The 24,239-nt window shown below is 40.4% G+C and overlaps 1 protein-coding gene across 1 annotated transcript in view; it reads right to left on the reverse strand.

The window, feature by feature from the left end:
• The window catches only part of TONSL (tonsoku like, DNA repair protein), a 1,124,870-nt gene that overhangs the window by 355,049 nt on the left and 745,582 nt on the right, over positions 1-24,239 (reverse strand). The window contains exon 18 of the mRNA XM_044066303.1: positions 2,976-3,082. Coding sequence (XP_043922238.1) covers positions 2,976-3,082 — 107 coding nt within the window. The remainder of the gene's footprint in view (positions 1-2,975; positions 3,083-24,239) is intronic.

Here is a 24,239-nt window from a genome sequence, read left to right on the forward strand (position 1 = left end):
GCGACTTCTCTGAGGCCTTAGAAGAGGCCGCTGAGGTGCTTGGAGATGTTTGAGACATTTTTATTGGCTTTTGAGTAGCTCCAGGTAGTGCCTTATTGAAGGAGGCTGGAAGTAATCCTTTTAAAATAAGCTTGTTTTTGTTCAACCAGGGCCTTTGAGTTGAATGCATGACAGATAGAACAGCATTCTTGAAGGTGGAGGAGCCCAAGACAATGCACGCAAAGTGTATATGAGTCAGAAAGAGGGATTTTCTAACCACATTTACTACATTTTTAACCCCCCCCAGGCTTTTCTCGCATCCTGAAAAAAAAAAACAAACGGATGCTAGGAACACAACACTAAGGTCAAGCACAAGACCAGCACAGAAAACACTAACTATTAAATGTAATCAGCAGTAAATAAGAAGATATAAAGCTTATATATGATTTTGTTTTAAATGAAAAGAGAAGGGGATAAAGAAAAGTACCTATAAAGGTAGTAAAGAGCTACGACAAGTCATAGAAGACAGAAAAAGGGTAAAATGGAGAAAGAAATTACTAATGAGTCATTTACAGAGTACACTAGTACACAATATAAAAGCAACTGGGAAAAAGTCAAAGGTAAAGAATTATTAAATAGGAAAACCACTTATCTAAATCACATCTTTTGCTGAGTCGGCAAACCAGATCTGAGGTCATTGGGGTTGGTGCATTCTGGGTAGGTACAAGTTGCCAAGAGGTTTTGCAACAGCTCAAGGAGCAGGTGGGAAGCAAATCAACCAAGAATCAATGCTTTCTAAGTGTTAATTGCTTCATGAACGATCCGTGAAAGGAATGAGTTATACAGGAAAAAGAAGACAAAATCACAAGCACTTAAACACCTAGATCTGACATTCAGTTAACCAAGCAATGCACATCCTAAGCAAAGTCAAACAAATAAAATTCCTAACTTATATAGTCTTAAAGTTACTGATTATATTGCTTATAATTTAATGACATTCTCTTACATGAAGTATTTGTTTAACATTTAGAAATAGATTAATAGATTTAGTTAAATTAAATATATTGTCTTTCCCTATAAATATAGTAAAACTAACCATTTATATTCCTTACCATGAAAACTTTTTTAGCTTTAAATATAAAAACATACTTAAACATGTTTTGAAGCTTAACCTCCAATTACAACCTTTTACTTAAAGTGTAAACCTATTGTTTCAGAAAGTCCTGCCATGCCATCAGAGAGTAAAAGTCACTTATTTTTAAGTTTTTTTTTTTTTTTTTTTTTTTTTTTTTTTACAGGAATTCAGCTCACTCTGTCTCTTGATGATTAGACTGTTCAATCCATTTTTTCAGTATTATTAAGGATTGTATTTTTGTTAACAAAAGTGAGCATGTAATCCAGCGTCTCAAATATTTTAGTCCATTCAGAAATAAATAATCTGATCTTTGTAGAAAATACCAAAGTGGCTTTAATATTGTTCTTTTTAAGTTCCTTGGATCAATAGTAATTAAGTTTTTTTTTTGCTGGTTACTAAACCGGAATAATCATTGTCAAATGACTACGTGTTCACCTATTTTAATAGCAGGGCTAGACTATGTTGTTTTTAATAGCTGATCTTTTTCCAAGTTGGAAATAAACTTCACTATAATTGAAAGTGGTGGTCAGTTTTCTTTCTTTGAAGGTACTCTCAGGAATCTACGTGCCCTTTCAATTCTAAAAGATAACATTTCAGGTAGATTTAATGGTTTATGTAACCAGGTTGTTACAAAGTTTTGTATACCTTCTCCCTCATAGTTTTCAGGTATACCATAAATTCTACTGTTACGTTCTAAAAAATCTATCTGTGAGCCAGTTATGTTGTTTTAAAAGAAATTCAGTCTGAGACTCACCTTCAGTTATTCGGCCTTCATGATCATTTAAAGCTTCTTCCATACTGCTGATTTGTGCACGTTGTTATTTCATAGAAATTTCTAAATATTCCAACTTCTTCATGGTCTCTCAGAAACTTTCTGTTTTGCTATCCAGTTCGTCCATTTTAAGCAATACATCCTGCATACTAGATATTAGGGACTGGATGTCTATTTTAACACAAGAATCCTGAGTACCATTTCTTGAGTGGCTCATGTTGAAGTCTTTTCTCTCTTAACCAAGCAGTTGAGATTCTAATAGGAAATGTACAGCTTTTGAAGAATATGACGATATAATTTTTTTTTGCTAACTACTAGTGAATAAAATTAGCTAACAAGTATCTCCAATTTTTAATTTTTTGGTTATATTTTCTGTCGGAGAAAAGTTTTCAGTCACAGAACTTTTACCAGCTGCTGCTCTCAGCCATCTTGGATGCAGTCTCTTACCTTTCATTTTTTTTAAAGAATAAGTTACTAATGTTTCATTTTCCTTGAAAAATTCTCATTCTAAAAATGTTTCACCTGCAAAGAAGCTTTCTGACAGAAAAGCAAAAGAAACTACAATACATACCTTTTATTCTTAGTTAAACATTCTTAAACTGTGAACAATGTTCATAATTATCAGGACTGTTGTCTTCCTCCCAAAAAAAAAACAGTGCAAACAAAAATCTTTAGGCATATTGTAATGGTCATAATAAAATTTGCTGGTAACATTTTCATGGAACATAAATAAAATCACTAGCATTAATAGATTAACCAAGACTAAATAATAAAGAAGACTGTAATCAGCACTAGAAAGTCTGATAGTAAGGACTAACTGATCAACTTGTAAAGTACTGCAGAATGACTATTAACTTCTTGCGAAAAAAACCATAACGGAGTAAGACATTGTGCACTCTCTTTTTGCAGACAGGCTCCCTCTAATGGCTATCTTGTGCATCTTAAGGAACATGAGAGAACAGTCCAGGGACTGACATTTATCTTTAACAAAACTGTGCAACACTTGTACAATTCCTACAAAAATGATGACGGTGATGAATATCTTCCCATTAGAAGCATGTGGAAGTACAAATTATTACGAAGGCTTACCTGTGGGGGACAGGGATAAGAAAAATACTGTCCTCAACTCTGACTCTAACTCGTAATGGTGGAATTACAGCAGACGTCATTACAGAAGGATGTGTCTGAAGTGACACCTATGAACAAGAACATAAAACCCAAAATTAGCCTAAGTACTAGTTAATGTGAAAACTATCTACTCTTTTCTTAACGCACAATGAATTATATAAAAAAATCCAAATCTTAAGCCACTCAGATTTTCACATGATTTCCATCACCTTACTTAACACTGCTATGAAGATCTTTGCCAAAACTAGCATTCGGAATCAATCAAGGATGAGAAGAACGTACTGGCTCTAAACAAGTTAGCTATATCCTCTCACACAATTCAGAAAATCATGAGGGCTAGTTTCTAGATTCTTCTAGCATGGGCAAAATCAAGAAAAATAGTGATGAAGGTACTTTAAATATATATTCACTTTATCAATATCTATGAGAAGGTCCTATGCAGTAGGCACCTGCTGGGATCTCCTTTTCTGATACGCATAGCTCAGCACAACTTTTCAAATCTCCTGCTCCTGTACTTAGGGATATGCATGCTTCCCACTGATGCACATCACATCATGCACTGAACTTGGTAGTGGTGGTCCAGCCCTTGATCTCCTCAGTTCAGCTCTCAAGCACTTAGAAAGTACACCTGACAAACAAGATAATACTGCCAAACTTGCAGGAAAATCCATTCAGTGGTGCCAGATGAAGAAGCAACCTGGACACAGAGGGGCCACAGCAGGAGCATAGTAAGTGCTGCAGGGAGGCCTACATGGTCTTATAACAAAGACCCTCCTTGAGGGCAGTATAACTCTGGCCAATCATGACCACTTCCAGAATCCACTGGGGCAATTAGAATCCTCTCTATGATGATGATGGAGAAACTCTGAGAAATGTCCCTTCCAGGGCAGCCCAAGGGCCCAGTTAGGAATGGTGCACCTCTGGAAACATCATCTCATGGGTGATTGTGCCAGCACTGGAAGTGGCAAAACTTTGTTGTGTTTAACTACTTTCTCTGTCTAGGAGATGTCATCTCTTCCAACTATGGGAAATTCAAAAACATTCTTCCAAACACAGTCCCTGGACCCAGTCAGGACTGCTGCAGCTGCATCACAGAAAATGTCCTCATGGGTGACTTAGCCAACACCTGAAAAGGGCTACTTCCTCTGTTTATATGATTTGCCCTCATGAGTGGGTGAAGCAGCCTACAAGATGAATACGGGACACCAAATAGGTGGGCAGAGGTTGGCATAATGGTTAACATGTTTATCTCAGAGACAAAGTTTCAGCCTCACCACTGAGGAAAATTGGCTAGGCTTAAAATGGCCCATGAGGGCAGCTAGCTTAGTTCTTAACTATGAATCTATAAAAAACAGATGTAAAAATAGATGTACAAATAACGTGTAAACCACCTATGTACGTCTGTGGAATTCAGCATCCTTTCTGCTTTGCTCTGTGGGTATGATGAGAAGACAAGGAGGCAAACTCAAGGACACCTCTGTCACTACTTTTACGCATGAAAGAAGGGTTACTGTAAAGTGCGACTCTGTCCTTAAGAAAAACAAGGCAGGGCTCTTTGCACAAGAGAGCTTGCAGTTCTGAATTTCTTCCGGTAGAAGTGATAGCCACAGATGCTTGAGGGGAACAGCAGCAACTTGTTAAAAAGAAGATAATGTTAGCTTTTCTACGACATAACTGAGATCTCCTGGAGGCAACTGCTCTTTAAGAGGTCTCAGGTGCAGCACCCCTTGAGAAGTTGCTTTACAGGAATCTGTAATTAACTGAGGGTGCACAAGGCAGGTGCAGTGAATTAGCGGACACATGCACCTTCAATGAGGCACAAGACAATCCTGATTGGAAAAAGGTCAGAAACGTAGTTCAGTACACCAAGGAAATTAAAGACTGGGTTGGAAAAAGGTTCCTCTTTTGACATTGCAGGAAGAATCTTTTCCATTTCTCAAGGTATGATTTACTTGTAGTAGGTTTCCTAGCCTCCCTCAAGAACAGCCAGAGAAAAGATGTGCCTTAAGATAATGACACCTAGATCAGACAGAACCTTTGTTTTGGGGGAAGAGGTTCATGTGCTAAGTTAATATTAAAGACTCTGTCCTCATCATACTCATTATGAGGGAGAACCAGCGTTGCCTCAGCCAAAGAGGAGCTAGCAATACCATTTCTGGCTTGATCTCCATGATTATTCCTATTTCCCTGAGCAGAAGCGGGAATGGAAAAAAGCAGTCCAGAAATAAGACAATTCACCTAAAGGAAAAGGCATCCGTTTCCCAGACTGCTCAAACAGATGTCACTGCACTAGTTTTGTAGCTGTCTGATTTCTAGAGAAGCAAAACAGGTCAATTTTTTTGGCACATTCCACCTCTACAGGAGATCCAGAAGGATGTCCCTAACATCCATTAAGTGTAGTCCTCTTCTGCTTTGCTCAGGTGATTTGCCAACACAGCATGCTGGAAAGGAATGCAGAATACCTGAGGGTTATTGCTGCCAACAGGGCAAGAAGCTAAGCCTTTATGGTCTACATGCATACAGGGTAAGAATGTGTTACCTCTTGCATGCTGAGATACCACATCACTATGACGTGGTCTGTAAGTATGTGCAAAATTGTAGACTTCAGGACTTGATAGCCAGAATCACTGCCATCTCTTGCATAGCACATAATCAGACAACAAAGGGAAAATAAGAAACTGACTAAAAAAATATCTGAAGTGGAACTCAAACTGATGTATCAATTAAAAAAATTTGCAAGCAGAGACCTCAGTCACAGCCTAGGAGGACAGCAGAATAGAGGTGTGCTTCAGCTAGTATTTATAACCAGAGTCTCTAGATGACTAGACCAAATGCTCTACCATTAAGCCAATGAAACAGCTGATAACTGTCCAAGATTTTGCAGCTTCCTCTCTTCCTCAGACATATGTGACACAAACATGCAGACCAATGACTTTGACCAGCCCGTGCTTTCAAAGGCTTCAAACTGACAGTTATCAAAGTTCTGATTCAATGAGTTTGTTACTGATCTCAATCCTCCCCCATCTAATATTGTGTTATGTATGTGTGTGTGTGTGTGTGTGTGTGTGTGTGTGTGTGTGTGTGTGTGTGTATATATATATATATATATATATATATATATATATATATATGTATATATATATATATATATATATATATATATATATATATATATATATATATATATATATATATACACATATATATGTATATATATATATATACACATATATATATATATATATATATATATATATATATACATATATATTAATATTACGAACAATATGCCTTTACTTATGAGAACAAAAAAAACATGCAAGGCTGTTGCGATGTTGCGAGCTGAATTCAATGACATGTGTGACAGGTACACTACAAAATTATATTAATAAAGTAACAAGTCAAATGCCAAAACAGGAGTCATGTCTTTGGTTTTGCTCACAAAATATAAAATTAAACTTTCAGCTCCTTTTATATGCAGACTGCAGTACTAGAATATATACCTTCTGATAAGGCACATCTAGGATACAAAGTCATTCAGCTGTTTGCAAAATAAATCTGTGATGACTTTCTTTTATAATCACAGGTACTCTACCTTACTCCTAACCTACCAGCTTGTTTATACTGTCTCTAATAAACTAGATTGAGGAATGCTTAAGAGTGATCAAGGACAGCTGCAGTTGGTCACTTTCATATACAGCCTGCCTCACCCAATCCCCAACAAATAAAACACCTTCTACATGAGTAGGCTTCTGAAGTCTGATTATGAGCAAGAGAAGGAAATCAGGTAAAAGTAATGGATTTCAATTTCTTGCTTAATGCCATGATGTATAACAAAGAGCAAAGACACACTAAAGATGGGGGCCAGATTCATTGAGGTGTGCATTCATGATGGGACTTCCTGAAGAATTGAACTACAAGACATGCAAATCACTGTAGCTAGCTCATTAATATTAAAGCTGTATACCACACAAAGAACATCCCATTTTTTTAAATAAAAAGTCACTGTCAAGATATATATAGGTGTGTGTGTGTGTATCCATTCATCACCCCTTTTCCCATTTTTGCACATGGGGTCAGGGTGTCACTTCACCAGTGCCAATCATCTAGATCCAAGGTTTACATCACCAGGTAACTAGCCCTGCTGCGGTAGTTCATCCACACCACGCACTCACAAGCACATTCACACCTATGGCCAATTTAAAGTGTTCAGTCCACTTATTGCATATCTTTGAACATGGGAGGAAACCACAGCACCCAGAGCAAACCCATGCAAACACAAGTAGGACATGCAGACTGCACAGAAGGCACCCCAGCCGAGAATTAATCTATGGGTCTACTTTTTCTTATCGAAAGCTCATCCTTTTGAAAAGAAAAAGTATGATCCCCATTTAAGAGAAAGTGCACTTAAATGAAAGTGCACATTCGTGACTACTGGTTCAACGAACCGGTAATATTAAAAAACACTGCAGCACCACATCATGCCACAGTGGGGATTAGGGAATATACCTGTTTCCCCACTGTAGTGCAATCTTGGAGTTAGTTTACATAAAGTACTGGGGGTGTGGGGGGCACACAGGGGCTTGCCCCTCTGCAAAAATGACTTTCTTTTCTAAAGGATGAGCTTTCGATAAGAAAAAGTAGACCCATATATATATATATGTATGATATACACATCTATAATATATATATATATATATATATATATATATATGAACACACACACACACACACACACACACACACACACACACAGGTCTACTTTACATGGTCGACTTTTCAGAAAGTTGACTTTCATATGGCCGAGACCATATGATCAACTTTGGGAAAGCCGACCATGTAAACTAAACACATATAACACAACAAATACTTACCTTAAACTGTTAGTGGGGCTCCACCCACCATAACTTTAATATACCAACTCTGAGATCGCACTACAGTGCGGAAGAGGGAAATTTTCCCATTCCGCACTGTACGGAGATAGCGGTTCCCCATGGTCAGCTTTTCAAAAGTCAATCATATGGTCTCTGCCATATGAAAGTCAACTTTCTGAAAAGTCGACCATGTGAAGGGGACCCATACACATACACACACAAACACACACACACACACACACACAAACACACACATATGCATATGTGTGTGTGAAGTTTTGATGAACCTATGAACCTATGTGTGTGTATAAATACATACATACATACATATATATATATATATATATATCCATACGTGTGTGTGTGTGTGTGTGTGTGTGTGTATGTATACACACACAGACAGAACACACACACGTGAGATGACATACAGTCATTACACAGATAACTTAAAATTAGCCTTAACATTATACTAAACATGTTACAGACTTTCTTTTACAACTTATACTGAATGGTACACATACCATTTTTTAATAACCTTTATTATCTAGAGAACTGTTTATACCAGACACCTGGTCCTCCTTGTGAGACCGCCCTTGCTGCACTATAACTTTAACCAGAGACACAATTTGAGTAGTCTCTCTCTTTACAACTCTTAGCTACAACAGTCATCTTTCTATTCTTATAAAATAATTGGTTGTAACACTGCTGCTTGCTGCCCTTCTTGAAATGTTGTTGCATCTGTTTTATATAAATGTTTGGTATTTCTATATTCCACCCTGGCCACAGCACCATGACTGCCCTTCTTTCCTTTCTTGAAACTATAAACTTCGAAGGCGACTCAGACAAGTTTGTATCCACACTATTCCTAGATCTGTCAAAGGCCTTTGACACCATCTCACACACTCTACTTATATCCCAACTCGCCACCCTACACCTCTCTCCCACCACCATCACCTGGTTTTCCAACTACTTGTCCAACCGCCAACAAGCTGTCCAATGGAAAACTTCAACCTCCCCCTTCCTTCCCACACCCACAGGTGTCCCACAAGGTTCTGTTCTTAGCACTCTTCTCTTCAGCCTACTCATTAACAACTTTCACCAATCCATCCCAGACTCATCTATCATCCAATATGCAGATGACTCCGCAATCATCTGCTCAACCTTCTCCCTCTCCGATCTCCTAGCAAAAACCCAACTAGCATTCTCCAAAACAGAAACCTGGATGGAGTCTAACCATCTGGCACTAAATGCAAATAAAACCAAACTAATGTTTTTTCCCCTACCAAAAACTCCATTGACAAATCCATATTCACTATACAGAACCAAAACAACGCCCTTCTTGAAATCGTTCCCAACACCAAGCTTCTTGGCATCATTACTGATGAACTAAAATTTGACACCCACATCCACTCTGCAATCAAGAAAACCCACCAACAATTAGGTCTCCTCTACAGGCACAACCGCTTCCTAAGCCCCTCTACCCATCAGACTCTTGTATCCACCTTCCTACTCCCCTCCCTTATGTATGGTGCCCCTCTTTTCACCAATCTCCATCTTGACCTTCGGTCCAAACTTGAATCCTGCTACCACAAGATCTCCAAATTTGCAACCAGTTCAAAGAACTCACCTCACCACTGCCAATCCTTCCTCACCTGGCTTGAACTATTCAACTACCTCAGTTACCTACAACTCACTACTGCCCACAAGCTCATCTTTAAACCTGCCAACTGCCCAGCTCTCACTACTTCCTTAAAACAGAAAAAACAAAACCACACTGCGAAAATATGGAGAAGAAACACTGGTATGCTCACCACAGCAAAAATTCCAAGCTGAAAGCTGGTATGAAATGCACAGTCCACCGCTTCAAAAGTTAAAATCTCTTTATTAGAACACTGCAGACACAAAAGGATAAGCACTTTTAACACACGCTTCTTCAGATCTATTTAGTCAAAAACAGGAGTTTATATACACTAGATGGAGTTCAATCAAGCATTTGATGCACATCAATTAAACAATTAAAGAAGCATCCAGTTTTAAAGACACAAGTGCTTGTCCAACTGTCTATGGATTCATTACTATATAAAATTTAACGCACAAAAAACTATTTAGCACATAAAAACTCACTACCACTGGGTTGAAACTAAAAAGAGAAAAAATGCATACATATAACCTTCCAGATGTATGGAACAACAATAACTATACATAGACATCTAGAATATATTGCAAGCACATACAATGCAAGCCTAAACATTAAACCCAATAAGTAAAACCACAAACCAGCATTAAAACATAGTTAATATGAAAAATGTAAAAACTATCTATTTTTCAGGACAGGTTTAATAGAAACATAATTGTTAATGCCTGGGGATAGGTGAGCCCTTAATCTAAAAATCCACTGCAGTTCAACATTCTCTAATAGGTTCATATGATCACCCCCTCTACTGCTACACTTAACTATTTGTAGGACTCTGAATTTGAAGGAATGATCAGGATAGGTTATAAGATGTCTTGCCAATGCATTCTGTTCCCTATGCTGTTTAATATCATACAGATGGTTGTACATTCTTTGTTTCAACTTTCTCTTAGTGAGTCCTACATAGAATGCCTGACAAGTGTTACATGTTGCTAAGTATATAACGCTTTCCGTGTCACAGGAGGCATAAAACCTGGGCGTAAATGTATATTTAAACTGGGGATGCATAAACACCTGATCGTCAGTTATATATCTACACATATTACATTTCCTACATGGGTATAATTTTCTGGATATTACTTTGTCCATACAAGGAGGCAGGTTAATGTCAACTTTATACAGGAAGGAATGTTGGAAAAATACGCTTTTATTATTCAACAGTATGCACCCTAGGCATACGTTTCCTGGGATTGTGAGTAGCCAGTTTACAAGGATAGCAAGGTTATGTAAGAATCAACTAGATAGACATAAGGAAGCAGATCGAATGGAAGACCTATTCTTGCAAAGGGGCTATGACTTCAATTTGGTGACGAGGATTAGATCTGAAGTTTTGAATGAGGATAGACCCATTGTACCCAGCAACACATATAGTCAGAAAATGGTCAAAGACATTAGAGATGATGTTAGGATCACAATTACTTACACTAATGATAATAAATCATTGAAAAACATCATATGCAATAACTGGAAGTTATTGACTGTAGATGATCAGACTAGGAAGTTAGTGGGTGATAAACCTAAATTTGCCTATAGAAATCATAAGAACCTAAAAAGATTGTTGTGTCATAACCCTAAGGTAGACATTGATCCTGTATTGAACATCGCCTGTAAGTTAGGCACATACCCATGTAGGAAATGTAATATGTGTAGATATATAACTGACGATCAGGTGTTTATGCATCCCCAGTTTAAATATACATTTACGCCCAAGTTTTATGCCTCTTGTGACACGGAAAGCGTTATATACTTAGCAACATGTAACACTTGTCAGGCATTCTATGTAGGACTCACTAAGAGAAAGTCGAAACAAAGAATGTACAACCATCTGTATGATATTAAACAGCATAGGGAACAGAATGCATTGGCAAGACATCTTATAACCTATCCTGATCATTCCTTCAAATTCAGACTCCTACAAATAGTTAAGTGTAGCAGTAGAGGGGGTGATCATATGAACCTATTAGAGAATGTTGAACTGCAGTGGATTTTTAGATTAAGGGCACACCTACCCCCAGGCATTAACAATTATGTTTCTATTAAACCTGTCCTGAAAAATAGATAGTTTTTACATTTTTCATATTAACTATGTTTTAATGCTGGTTTGTGGTTTTACTTATTGGGTTTAATGTTTAGGCTTGCATTGTATGTGCTTGCAATATATTCTAGATGTCTATGTATAGTTATTGTTGTTCCATACATCTGGAAGGTTATATGTATGCATTTTTTCTCTTTTTAGTTTCAACCCAGTGGTAGTGAGTTTTTATGTGCTAAATAGTTTTTAGTGCGTTTTAAATTTTATATAGTAATGAATCCATAGACAGTTGGACAAGCACTTGTGTCTTTAAAACTGGATGCTTCTTTAATTGTTTATTTGATGTGCATCAAATGCTTGATTGAACTCCATCTAGTGTATATAAACTCCCTGTTTTTTGACTAAATAGATCTGAAGAAGCGTGTGTTACAGCACGCTATCCTTTTGTGTCTGCAGTGTTCTAATAAAGAGATTTTAACTTTTGAAGCGGTGGACTGTGCATTTCATACCAGCTTTCAGCTTGGAATTTTTGCTGTGGTGAGCATACCAGTGTTTCTTCTCCATACTTCCTTAAAACATTACATTACCAATCTATCACCAAAATCTCCTTCAGGTCCACAAACTTGCACGATCTCCTGGCCATCTACTGCTGTCCCACACCTTAGCTAAACAGTAGAACTCTCTCCCCACACACCTACGCAACCTACCCAACCATACAAATTTCAAATCTCAGCTACACTCTCATCTTTCTTCCAAATGGGAATGCCCTTGCACTGGAACTTAGAAAATTGCCACATTGTTTACATGACTAATTGTATTTTATTTTATTTTATTCTACAAATTGGTTTTAAATACCATTTTAAATCAGTTGAACTTAACTGTATATTTTGTTTCCATTATCATACATACATTTTTTCTTATTTTTATTTTTTTCTGGTTATTTTTTTCCACTTTATTCAAAATGATGTGTAATAACAATACTAACTAATTATACAATTATATATATTTTTATAGATTGTTTTTAGGGTTCTTGTACACAGACCTGAAGAAGTCTTGAAGCACGAAAGTGATCTTTGTTAAGAATAGGTTATGAAAATAGAAATTTATTTTTACATGCAAAATGTATATGTATAGATATGTATATATGTTTTGATTGCCAAATGAACTAAGGTTGATATATTTCCAGCCATGTAGTATTTTGTCTTGGATAAAATCACAGACTTAATAATCTTCTTAATAATCTGGTTAAATAAGAAGTACCACATCATTATAAATTTTATTTAAAGTACATAAGGGTTATATATTATTATGACAGCTACTAAGTAGGGCAGGACCAGCTTGAATGTCACACTGATGGGGGAAGGGATGTGAATTTAACATGTGTGTCAATAACACTGCTCAATAAACCATTCCCATGCCTGATAAAAAGTATATATATATATATATATATATATATATATATATATATATATATATATATATATTTAGAAAGCTTGTGAGGAAATTATTACTCTATTTTTGTTTTACTTGGATCACTTGTCTGTGTACTTAATAAAGGATTTTCGACTGGAAACAGACTGCCTGCCTTGCTTGGATTACTTTCAAATACTTAGTAATGCTGTACAATTATATATTTTCTACTATTATTTTTGTTTTGTTTTGACTTAAGACAAGTTCAAGTTCGCTACTTCTACTACTATTGTCTGATCTGATTAATATATAGTGATTAACTAGAAATATATGGACTGAAAATCTTCCACACAGAGAAGTTTCTTACACTGTTTTAAATGTTTAATTAGCTGCATGAACTATGTCCTTTTGTAACATGTGAAATGTAACCTGCAATTATTGTGGAACATTTCTCCCCAGGCTTCCACTGAAAACGAGCTCTTCTTGACCCAGTAGACTTTCCCGGTCATCAAACTTAAATAAATAAATATAGCTTTTTATCTCCGCCAGGAAAAAGACAGGATCTTGGGGTGGTTGCTTTACAAATAACTTTAATTTAGGCTGCAGACCTTTCTGTGTTGGGAGACACTCCTACAGCTTTATTATTCTTACATTATCTCCAACAAGTAAATCTGGTAGTCTTTGGCAGTTTCTCTCATAAAAATGTTTCTGCCTTTGCTGATTTTTTTTCCAGCAATTCCTTTACTGTATATTGGCTTTCAGGCATCGATGAAATACAGCTGAAGTATGCACTTTGCCTTCAAATTCTATCCAATAACCACTGAGCTGGTAAGGGATCAAGTCCCTGCTCTAGAGTTTTTGTGTTCTGAAACTAATATGACTATCATCACGGTTTTTGCTACACGAGGTACTCTTCAGTTTAGACGGTCTGATCCACTTGTCCACTGGATTGTGGGTAGTGAGACTGGACATTATATGTCTAAATTCCCACTCACGCACAAACCTTTTGAATTTCTGACTTTTACTATTGCAGACACTGTCAGATATGACAAAGTATCATATCTCTAAAATATACTATAATGGGGTTATAATGCTACCAAAACCCAACATACAATGTACCGAATTACAGACCTATCTCCCTTTCGCAGATAGAAACCAAGAGCTTTCCAAATGTGTTAGCTACTAGACTGGCAGCTGTTCTTTTTAAGGTAATCCATGGAAATGATCAGAGGTTATTAAAGGGAGAAGAGTAGTCAAAATCTGGTTAAGCTACGGCTGAATATTCAAACGTGTGCAATTTTCAACAACAAAATCTGGCAGCACTCTTGACTGATTACAGTAAACCCTTTAGTTTAGTGCAATGATCCCTTCTATGGGAAACTATGTGCAAAATGGAGTACCCTAGAAGTTTTAGTATTATTTTATTTTACATTTGTTTACCATTTTTAAAATTCACTCTACCTACTCTCCTTCCCCTTGCCATGTGCCTTCTGCAATACCGTGCTCACCAGTCTTCCCCTTAACCGCTACGAAAAGAAAAAAAAAATGAAATAACCAGTGCTTGTTCCTTACCTAAAGAACCATTAACAAGAACGGTCCCAGCACCAAATGGCAACCTTCATACAACCATAAGATAGTGACAAAGTATGTGAAGAAGCTAACTGCCACAGTAATTTGAAAACTGAAGTAATTAAAGTCAAAGGTTTTGTAAAACTAGCTTGCTGCAGTGAGCATGATATCATTAACGCCTAGCCGCTCCACTTCCTACCTTGCTCATTATCCACCCCCCCCCCCCATTCCTGACTTTAAATTGCTCTTTTTATTAACTAAAACAAAACAGTATCTGGCATACCTCCTACTGCTTCAACCCCTTCCCAGTGACAAAAAGACCCCCTGTAAAAAAAAAAAGCAAAAAAAACAAAAAAGGGAAAAGGCTACTGTTTTTTCCTCTTACAATGTCTTGATTTATACCTGTTTTTTTAATTCTTAATGATCGTTTCTGAAATATCCTGCATTTCAGGTGTAGCCCTACTCCGATTACCTTTGCGGTGCTTGGGCTCACCGCTTTCATCCCACCCCACCCCCATATTATTTCCTTTATATCTAACCACTTGTTTCCTCTCACCCTCAAACTCCTCCCTTTTCTGTAGTGAACTGCCACAGTCTACTCCTAACATACTCTTATACATAGCAGCTAATTTCTACTACACTCCTTTTTCCTTACTACCCAACCCACTATTTTGTTCATCAACCTTTCTCTACCTCCTATCTCAAAATCTGAACCGTGTAATAGCCATCATATCCAGCCACTTCTCCCAACTGTTAAACCTCTTCCCTCTTCAACCATGCCTGTTCTCAGTCGTTTCTGCTCTACTACGGCTTCTACTACTCATCCTACTCACTGTTACATCTCCCACACTCTTAACCCCTCTTCATAAAGATCCCAACAACCTGTACAAACATACTTCTTTTATCCACAGTGACCCATAGCTATCTCTGCATTTTTCTTTCCCATAAATACCCTATTCCCCAAAATAAAAATTCCTCCCTCCCACTCACTAACATCTAAAAACAAGGCAATGTACCCTTACATCTATCCACTAAAAATTAAACCTCACTATTTCCCTATGACCCTGCTCTTAACAGGTGACATACATCCTAATCCAGGACCTAATACTAACTCTACCACACTTCCAAATACCTCTCCTAATTCTAGCCACTCATCCACAACTAATAAACAAATCTCTTTTCATTCTGTCAATACTCATAACATCCTTAAACTAAGCCAGTTCCATGCATGGATATCTTATCATACCCCAGATGTAATTTCTGTAACTGAAACTTGGCTAAAACCTCTAAATCTTGATAAAGACATTCTCCCCCATGGATACAATATACTTCGCCTAGACCGCTTAAACAAAAAAGGGGGTGGAGTTGCCATAGTTTATTCCAACAACCTCACTCTCTTTTATCCTAAGCAACCAATCCCCTCTTTACACCTGCTGAAGTACTGGCAGAAAACCTTAAGCTCAGCAACTATACTACCATTACAGTAGTAGCCATCTATATTCCACCATGGGACAACATTCCCTTACTGGGAAGTATACTCTCATAGCTTTCTCAAAACATCCCTAATGAAACCATTCTCCTTGGGGACATAAACATTAATTGACAAACCATTAACAATCCTAACTCTCCACATCATATAAATCTATAAGGATTTACACAACTAATCTCTCAACCTACCCATACTAATAACTTACGTTCTCCAAGCTTCCTGATAGACTGGATACTTGTCTCAAATACCACAACTCAGAAACACTTCCAGACTCCCTGAGTGATCACTCACCAACAAAAGTTCTCAGATATACTCACCATTTCTGTGAACCACACAGGCTTATCACCTGCCGTACACTTTCCAACTTTAACCCTAAAACATTTAGAACCCTCTCCTCTAGAGTTAACTTGAACTTCCTCACCCATTTCCCACTAGATGAATCAGTTAAAACCTTCAACTCAGCTTTCCTTAACATCTTAAATTCATTACCCCACCCAAAAAAGTTTGGATAAAAGCGAACATATCACCCATTGCTATTTAAAACCACTTGTTCCCTTATGAAAAGTGGAGATAGGGCTTGGAAAGTATAGGTACAATCTAAACTCCCTGCCGACCTGCAAAGGTATAAAAACTTAGAAATCAAGCAAAAAACTCATCAACAAACACAAAAAAGATTTCTACTATAACCCCCCAACAACATTAAAATCTGATCCAAAACAATTCTGGAATGCCATCAGCCAAATACTACATCCTGGCAACCCACCCTCACCCAGTCCATGTCCAGACAGGTCACCTGAAGAGACGGTCAACACCTTCAACGCCTATTTTATTGAATCAATATACGAACTATTTAATCCGAACCCCAAACCCTTGAACACCAGCACTCAACTCCCCTGAAAATTCTTCAGCTACTAACTCTATAAAGACCTTCTCCCTTAAACCTGTTCCCACTACCTATATCAAAACCCTTCTCTCTAAGCTAAAGCCATGCTCTGTATCTGCTGACAGTATCCCTTCATATTTTCTCCAGATAGCAGCTCACTCCACTTGCTCTGCCTGTATCTATCCTAATAAATCACTCCATCTCTGAATCTAAAGTTCCATCAACCTGGAAACAATTCTACACTCTTCCTATCCATAAAGAGGTAACTCCTCAGAAATCTCCGATTTTAGATCTATTTCTATCCTTTCCTCTCTCTAAAGTCCTGGAGAAATGTATACACAAACAAGTTATGCAATATTTCATACAGGAAAAACTGCTCACTCCTACACAGCACAGTTTCCGACCCAAGCATAGTACCACTACAGCTCTACTATCCTTCCTCAACAATATTTCTCTAGCCAAAGATGATCATAAACTATCTCTATTCCTTGACCTTTCAAAGGCTTTTGACACTGTCTCTCACTCTCTGCTACTAAACAAACTAACAGACCTGAACTTCTCCCCGATACAGTTGCATGGTTTTCTAGCCACCTCACTGATAGACTGCAATCAGTGAGATGGCACTCTGCTCTATGTACTCCCCTTCCAGTAAGAATGGGTGTCCCCAAAGGATCCGCTCTTGGACCACTACTTTTTAATATCTTCACCAACTTACTCTATTCCTCTTGTCCTCAGTCTACCATTGTCCAATACATGGATGACTCTACAGTCATCACTATTGCCAACTCACCCTCTGAACTCCTATCAGCTACCCAGTCATCCTTTAACTCAGTTGAGACATGTCTCTCAAATAACCAGCTCATCCTCAACCCAAAAAAAAAAATTGCTACTCTTTCTTCCTAAAACCATTAGCCACATCAAACCTTCCTTCTCCATACTGTCCCTAAACAATACTCCTACTGAAGTCACATCCTCCCTGACCACACCACCCATCTTACATAGTAACCATCTACCTCCATTACTCTTTATTTCACTCCCCAAAATCACACCATCTCCCCTGCCCATTGGTGTTACCATCGACGATCAACTAAAATTTGATCTGCACATAAATAATTGTATCAGAAAAACCCATCAGAAGCTAGGACTCCTGGACAGAAATAAAAAATTCCTCACCGCTAAAGCTAGGATTACTTTTTTGCATGCTTACCTTTTACCTTGCTTAACATAGTGTTCCCAAATACTCACAAATCTCAGCTCCTCTCTACTTACTAGGCTAGAGTCAACTTATCACAAAATAGCTAGATTTGCAACTGAACAAACCTATAAATCTCACCAGTGTCCCTCCCTCAAATACCTGGACTGGCTTGAACTACCTCACCTGTTTCTCCAATCACAGCTCCAAATCATTCACTCCATTCTATATCTGCCAGCTTTCTGTCCAGCAATATCATCCCTCATCTCCCACTATTTCCCTACAAGACATCTCCGAAGCTCATCCCAAGACCTATTAAATGTCTACAAACTTTTAGTTATGTACTTACCATAACTTTGGATGTATGGGATCCATCTCGCCTACATTCATGACAGATGGGTTCGGAGCCGATCCATCGGCTCCGACTCGGCAACTTATATACTAGCACGAAGTCTCTCATTGGCTGGGCTATACCCTATCCCAGGATGCACTACACCTGCTTCCCCAGATCTTGTTTGTTCGCTTTCATACACCCATGTAAACACAGAGACACTATAAGTCACTATAACCAACTAAAGTTCTTCAAGAAAGAACGCCAAGAAAAAAGTGACTACAGCTCCTCTAAATCCAAAAAGGCAGGAGGAAGGAGGGTGGGTACTTATGAATGTAGGCGAGATGGATCCCATACATCCAAAGTTATGGTAAGTACATAACTAAAAGATGTAATGGGATCCTATCTCGCCTACATTCATGACAGATGGGACAGCGTCCCTAGCACCTACATCCCGGGTAGCTCATTGGAACACACTCCTGAGAACCGTGGAACCAAAGGAAGCTCTGCCTCGAGAAACCACATCCAATTTGTAATGAGAAATAAAAGTGTGCGGAGAAGTCCAGGTTGCCGCAGCACAAATATCATCAAAGGATAACTTGGAGTGAAAAGCTACCGAAGTAGCCATTGCCCTGGTAGAATGAGCCTTGACTGGAAAGGGGAGATCTTTTTTGGCCTGTGAATAAACAAAAGTGATAAAATCTTTAATCCATTTTGATATGGAGGCTTTTGATACTGGTTGACCCAATTTGTTCGCTGCAAAAGAGACAAACAATTGATTTGATTTTCGCGTTTGAGCGGTTCTATCCAAATAAAAACGTAACTGTCTATGTACGTCCAATTGATGCAAAGTATATTCTGCGTTATTAGAAAATTCTGGGAAAAACACAGGGAGTTCTATGGTTTGTTGCAAACAGAAAGAAGAGGCCACCTTTGGAATAAATGCAGGGTTCAATTTCAATGAAACACTATGTTTGTGAAAAATCAAATAGGGAGGATCAGAACAGAGAGCTTGAAGTTCTGAAACTCGTCTAGCAGATGTTATGGCTACTAAAAAGGCCGTTTTCCAAGACAGAAATTTTAAATCACAAGTAGCAGCTGGTTCGAAAGGACGGGCAGTTAGGGCAGCAAGAACCATATTCAAATCCCAAGGAGGAACAGGATGAGATAAAGGAGGCCTAAGGAGCCAAGCCCCTTTAAGGAACGCCTTACAAAGTTTGTGAGACATCAATGAAGGTTCAAATGAAGCATGAAAATTAGAGATTGCCGCTAGTTGAACCTTAATGGTAGAAACTGAAGATCCCGACTGAAAAAGGAAGGCCAGAAAATTCAGAACCTCCGATACTGGAGCAGTGAGAGGATCAATACCTCGATCTTGAGCCCAGAAGGCAAACCTTTTCCATTTACTGGAATAAAGTTTGATGGTGGAAGGTTTATGGGAAGAAGACAGAATGTGGACCACATCCGGCGAGAGCATTATCTCGGACTAAGGATGGAAGTGGAGTAACCATGCTGCCAACTTCAGGGACCTGAGAGACGGATGAAGCCGTCCTGACTGATGAGTCAACAGGTCTGGCACCGGATCCAGAAACCATGGACCTTCTATCGCATGCCTCTGTAGGAAAGGGAACCAAACTTGACGAGGCCAGTGCGGGGCAATCAGAATCATCTCGCTCTCCATGTAAATGGCCTTCTGTATCACCCTCGGTAGGAGGGGGAACGGAGGGAGGCCGTAGAAGACCGAGGCCAACTGTGGGTCAGAGCGTCCTGGGAATCTGTCCCTGGGAAAGGAACAGTGTGAAGAACTCTGTGCATTTCGCATTGTGGGGGCTGGCAAACAGATCGCAGCAAGGAAGACCCCATCTGTCGAAGATTTTCGCAGCTATACTCTGATTGAGGGACCACTGTGGGGCAAGAGAATGGTCCTGCTTAATCTGTCCGCAATCACATTGGACTTCCCCGGTATGTGCGTTGCCATTAGAAAGCGGTTGGTAGCTACCGCCCAGTGCCAAAGTCTCATGGCTTCTCTGCATAGTGGGTAAGACCTGGTACCCCCTTGCTTGTTTATGTACCATACTACCGACATGTTGTCGGATAGGATCGCAATAGGGCCCTGTGGGAGGCGTGATGGAGAGCTTGGAGTACCAATAGTACCGCTCTCATCTCCAGGACATTGATATGCAAATGTGTTTCCTGGATCTGCCATGTGCCTTGGACCGACCTGTCCAGGTAATGACCCCCACCCTACCTGGGAGGCGTCCGTGGTCACAGTGGCAACGGGCGTTGAGGAATAAATGATCGCCCTTGGTCGAGATTTGACTGTAGAAGCCACCAACGCAGATCTCGACGGCAACTTTCCGTTATTATGATTAAGTGGTTCAAGGGCAGTTCCTGATAAGACCATTGAACCGACAGTAGCCATTGTAGAATTCGCATGTGAAGTCTGGCCAAGGGAACTAGAAGTATAGTCGATCTAAGAGAGCCCAACAGTTGTAGAATCCGATGGGCGGGGCTCTTTGTAAGTGAAGGCAGGATTTGATTTGATCTTATGCGATCTGAATTCTTGCTGCCGGCAAAAAGGCGCGCATTCTTTTGTGTCTAAGTCTGGGCCTATGAAAGTAATACGCTGAGAAGGCTGTAGTACAGATTTTGCAAATTGAATGTGATCCCCAAACGGCCCAAGGTGAATGTGGCTCTGAGCGCTTGAAGAAGTAGATGCTCGGAGGTGGCTGTAAGGAGCCAGTCGTCTAGATAAGGAAACACCTGGAATCCCAGACTTCTCAGGTGAGCAGTTACCACTGCCAGACACTTGGTGAACACCCTGGCGCTGTGGTGAGACCAAAGGGCAGTGCTCGGAATTGGAAATGACTGGCTCCGAGGCGGAAGCGTAAATGTCTCCTGGACTCTTGAGCTATGGGAATATGATAGTAAGCGTCCTGGAGATCTACTGAGCACATCCATGCATCTTTTTCCAGCAAAGGAAGAATAGATTGAAGAGTGACCATTCGGAATTTGGACTTCTTGGCGAAATGATTCAATGCACTGAGGTCCAAAATGGGCCTGAAGTCCCCTGTCTTTTTTGGCACCAAAAATAATTTTGAGTAAGTTCCTGATCCGATCTGGTCGGTGGGGACAGGCTGGATGGCTCTTTTTTCTAGCAGCTTTGAAATTTCTAATGCTGCCTGATCCCGCTGACTGGGTGGCACGTCCGGGATTTCCCTTAAAGAAAGGGGGTTTGCTGAAAGGGATGACATATCCTCCGGTAATGTCGAAGCACCCACTGATCGCTTGTAATGGATTCCCAAGCTTGTGGATGCGCCGAAGCGACCCCGACTGGCTCGAGTTGCACAGTCGGGCAACCACTCAGGAACGCTGGTTGTATGAAGAACCACGAAAGGAATCGCGGTCTCCAGAGTTACGGGGCCTCTGCCACCTCTGGGGCGTCTTCCAAATTCCCCCTGCCTCTGGAGGGGAATCACTGGGTGGAGTAGAGAAAGACTTTGGGATTTTTGAACCACATTTTCCTTCCTCTCCCAGCCTTGGGATAAGGCCTGGAAGGAGCGGAATAACGGCCCCAACGGCAGTCAAAGTCTTGCCCTCCTGCTCGCACCGAGTTAGCGTGTCCTTCACCTTGGGTCCAAACAAAGATGACCCATCAAAGGCGTCGTGAAGGAAGACTTGAAGGCCTCCGTGTGAACACAAGCGTAACCAGGCTTGTCTCCTAAGGGCAACGCCTGTTCCGCTGCTCTACTCGCCCCCTCGGCCGCATACGAGATGAGCCTCATGGACAAGTTAACAATAGAAGAAAGAGTAATCATCTGTGCCAACAGTAGAGGCCAGCGCTTCAGGTAGATTACCAACAAGGAGTCATTTAGCTCTTTGAGAAGATCCCTTTGGAGCCTCGTAAAATGACATAAATAATTCAGCGACCGTAGGTAAAGGCCGCTGAGGACAGTGCGCTTCCGTACCTATCCATACTCCTAGAATCCTTATTAGGAGGATGAATAGCGTCAAGCCTCTGCCACATCCTGCTGTGTGGCAGAAGCCACCACCAAAGCATCTACGGTACTCCTTAGTGAGAAATTCTTTCTGGGGGCTGACAAGAATTTGTTAGGCCTCGCAGGCACCGGTTCCACGGAATCAGGGTGTTCCCACACCCTTGAGAAACCACATCAAGGAGTTCATCAAGGCGGAGACACCCAGGAGGCGGAGGGCTGGGCTCCAAAGGCCTTGAGGAAGACTGACTCCTCAGTTGAAGGGTTTTGGCTTGCCAGTCACCTCTCTGTCTCAGAATCTCCAAGATATCTGAGAAGGAGATATCATCCGAAGATGATTTGGGGACCCTTCAGCGTCATCGAGGTCAGTATCCGATGTAATAGACTCATCTTGGGAGTCTACGTGCTTCCTCTTGCACAATTTCTTCCGTGGAGGTTCGTCCGGCGGTTTCGGACGGACCACCCGGAAGAAGGGAACCCCGATTGGGGTATCCTCAGGCCCTGGGGCCCCGCTGCCGGGGGCTGCAATAACAGAGGCACCAGTCTCCAAATCTAGGGACGGTGAGGTAGAGTCTAGTTGAACCAGCAAGGCATGGCCAGCGCGCTCCTCATGGCCTCAAAGGCCGGACCTCCAGAATCCAAGGAAGTCACTGGTCTAGAGGCCACGATGGCACTAGAATTCCAGCAGCCGATGCTCCGAGGGGAAGACTAGGCACCAAGCACCTAATCCCAAAGTATTCCCTCGGGCCCGGCTGTAGAGGTCGCAGTGCCAAACCCTGAACCGGAGGACAGGGTAGGAAGCATGGTCGGAGCCGAAAGGCCTGATAGGGGTCTCTGCTCCGACCGTATGGCTCCACATTGCTCCACCACCACCGGCTCCAACAACTCAGAAGAGGTTGGAGGAGGAATCAAGAGTGTAGGGGGGGATCGGCTCCGAAGCAAACTGTGCTGGAGCCGAGACCATTTTAGCAAATACTGGAGATTGGAAGAGCCTCTGTAAAACCCTATCCAGGTCCGAATCCGATAGTCTCGAGGATTTAGAGGAGGTAGACACTCGAGAAGACTTTCCTCTCGGCTCCGAGGAGAAGGGGACCGGCTCGGCGGCTCCAATACTGTCGGCGCCGACTCCACCAACTCATGGATCACTATCGGCCGAAGAAGCCTTTTCTTGAGCCGAGGGAAGAGTCTGAGCTGCACACTTCCACCGGCTCCGAAGCCATTGGAGCCGATGGAGGTGATTCACCTCTCGATACTCCAACTTGCGGCTCCGAAGACAATGGAACCGAAGTAGGAGGTATCGAGGCAGACTCTTCGACACTCGGCCCGAAGTCAGTGGAGCCGAGGAAGAAGAGGTCAAATTTTCTTTTAGAAGTTGGCTCCGGCGGACTTGTCGGAGCCGGCGATCTTTTCTTTGGAAGCAACAGGAGGATTCAAAGCTTCCTCAAAGGAGGGTTTAATAAGCCCTTTTAAAATGAGCTTGTTCTTACGCTCTTGAAGAACTCTAGCAGAAAAGGCATGACATACGCTACAAGTTTCTTGTAAATGTTTGACCCCAAACAATAAACACAAATAGAATGGCTGTCTGTTATGGACATTTTATAACTGCACCGAGTGCATTTTTAAACCCTGACTTCTGTTCTTTAGACATAGTACAGGTACCTAAAGAAATAGAGTTCACCACAAAATAAGCACTATAAGAAAATAGCGCCAACTGAAAAGCGCGAGACACAGTAGAATTTACCTCACAAACAACTGAC

Source organism: Protopterus annectens, chromosome 3.part1, assembly GCF_019279795.1.
Source record: "Protopterus annectens isolate FY-2018-M chromosome 3.part1, PAN1.0, whole genome shotgun sequence".
NCBI lineage: Eukaryota > Metazoa > Chordata > Ceratodontiformes > Protopteridae > Protopterus > Protopterus annectens.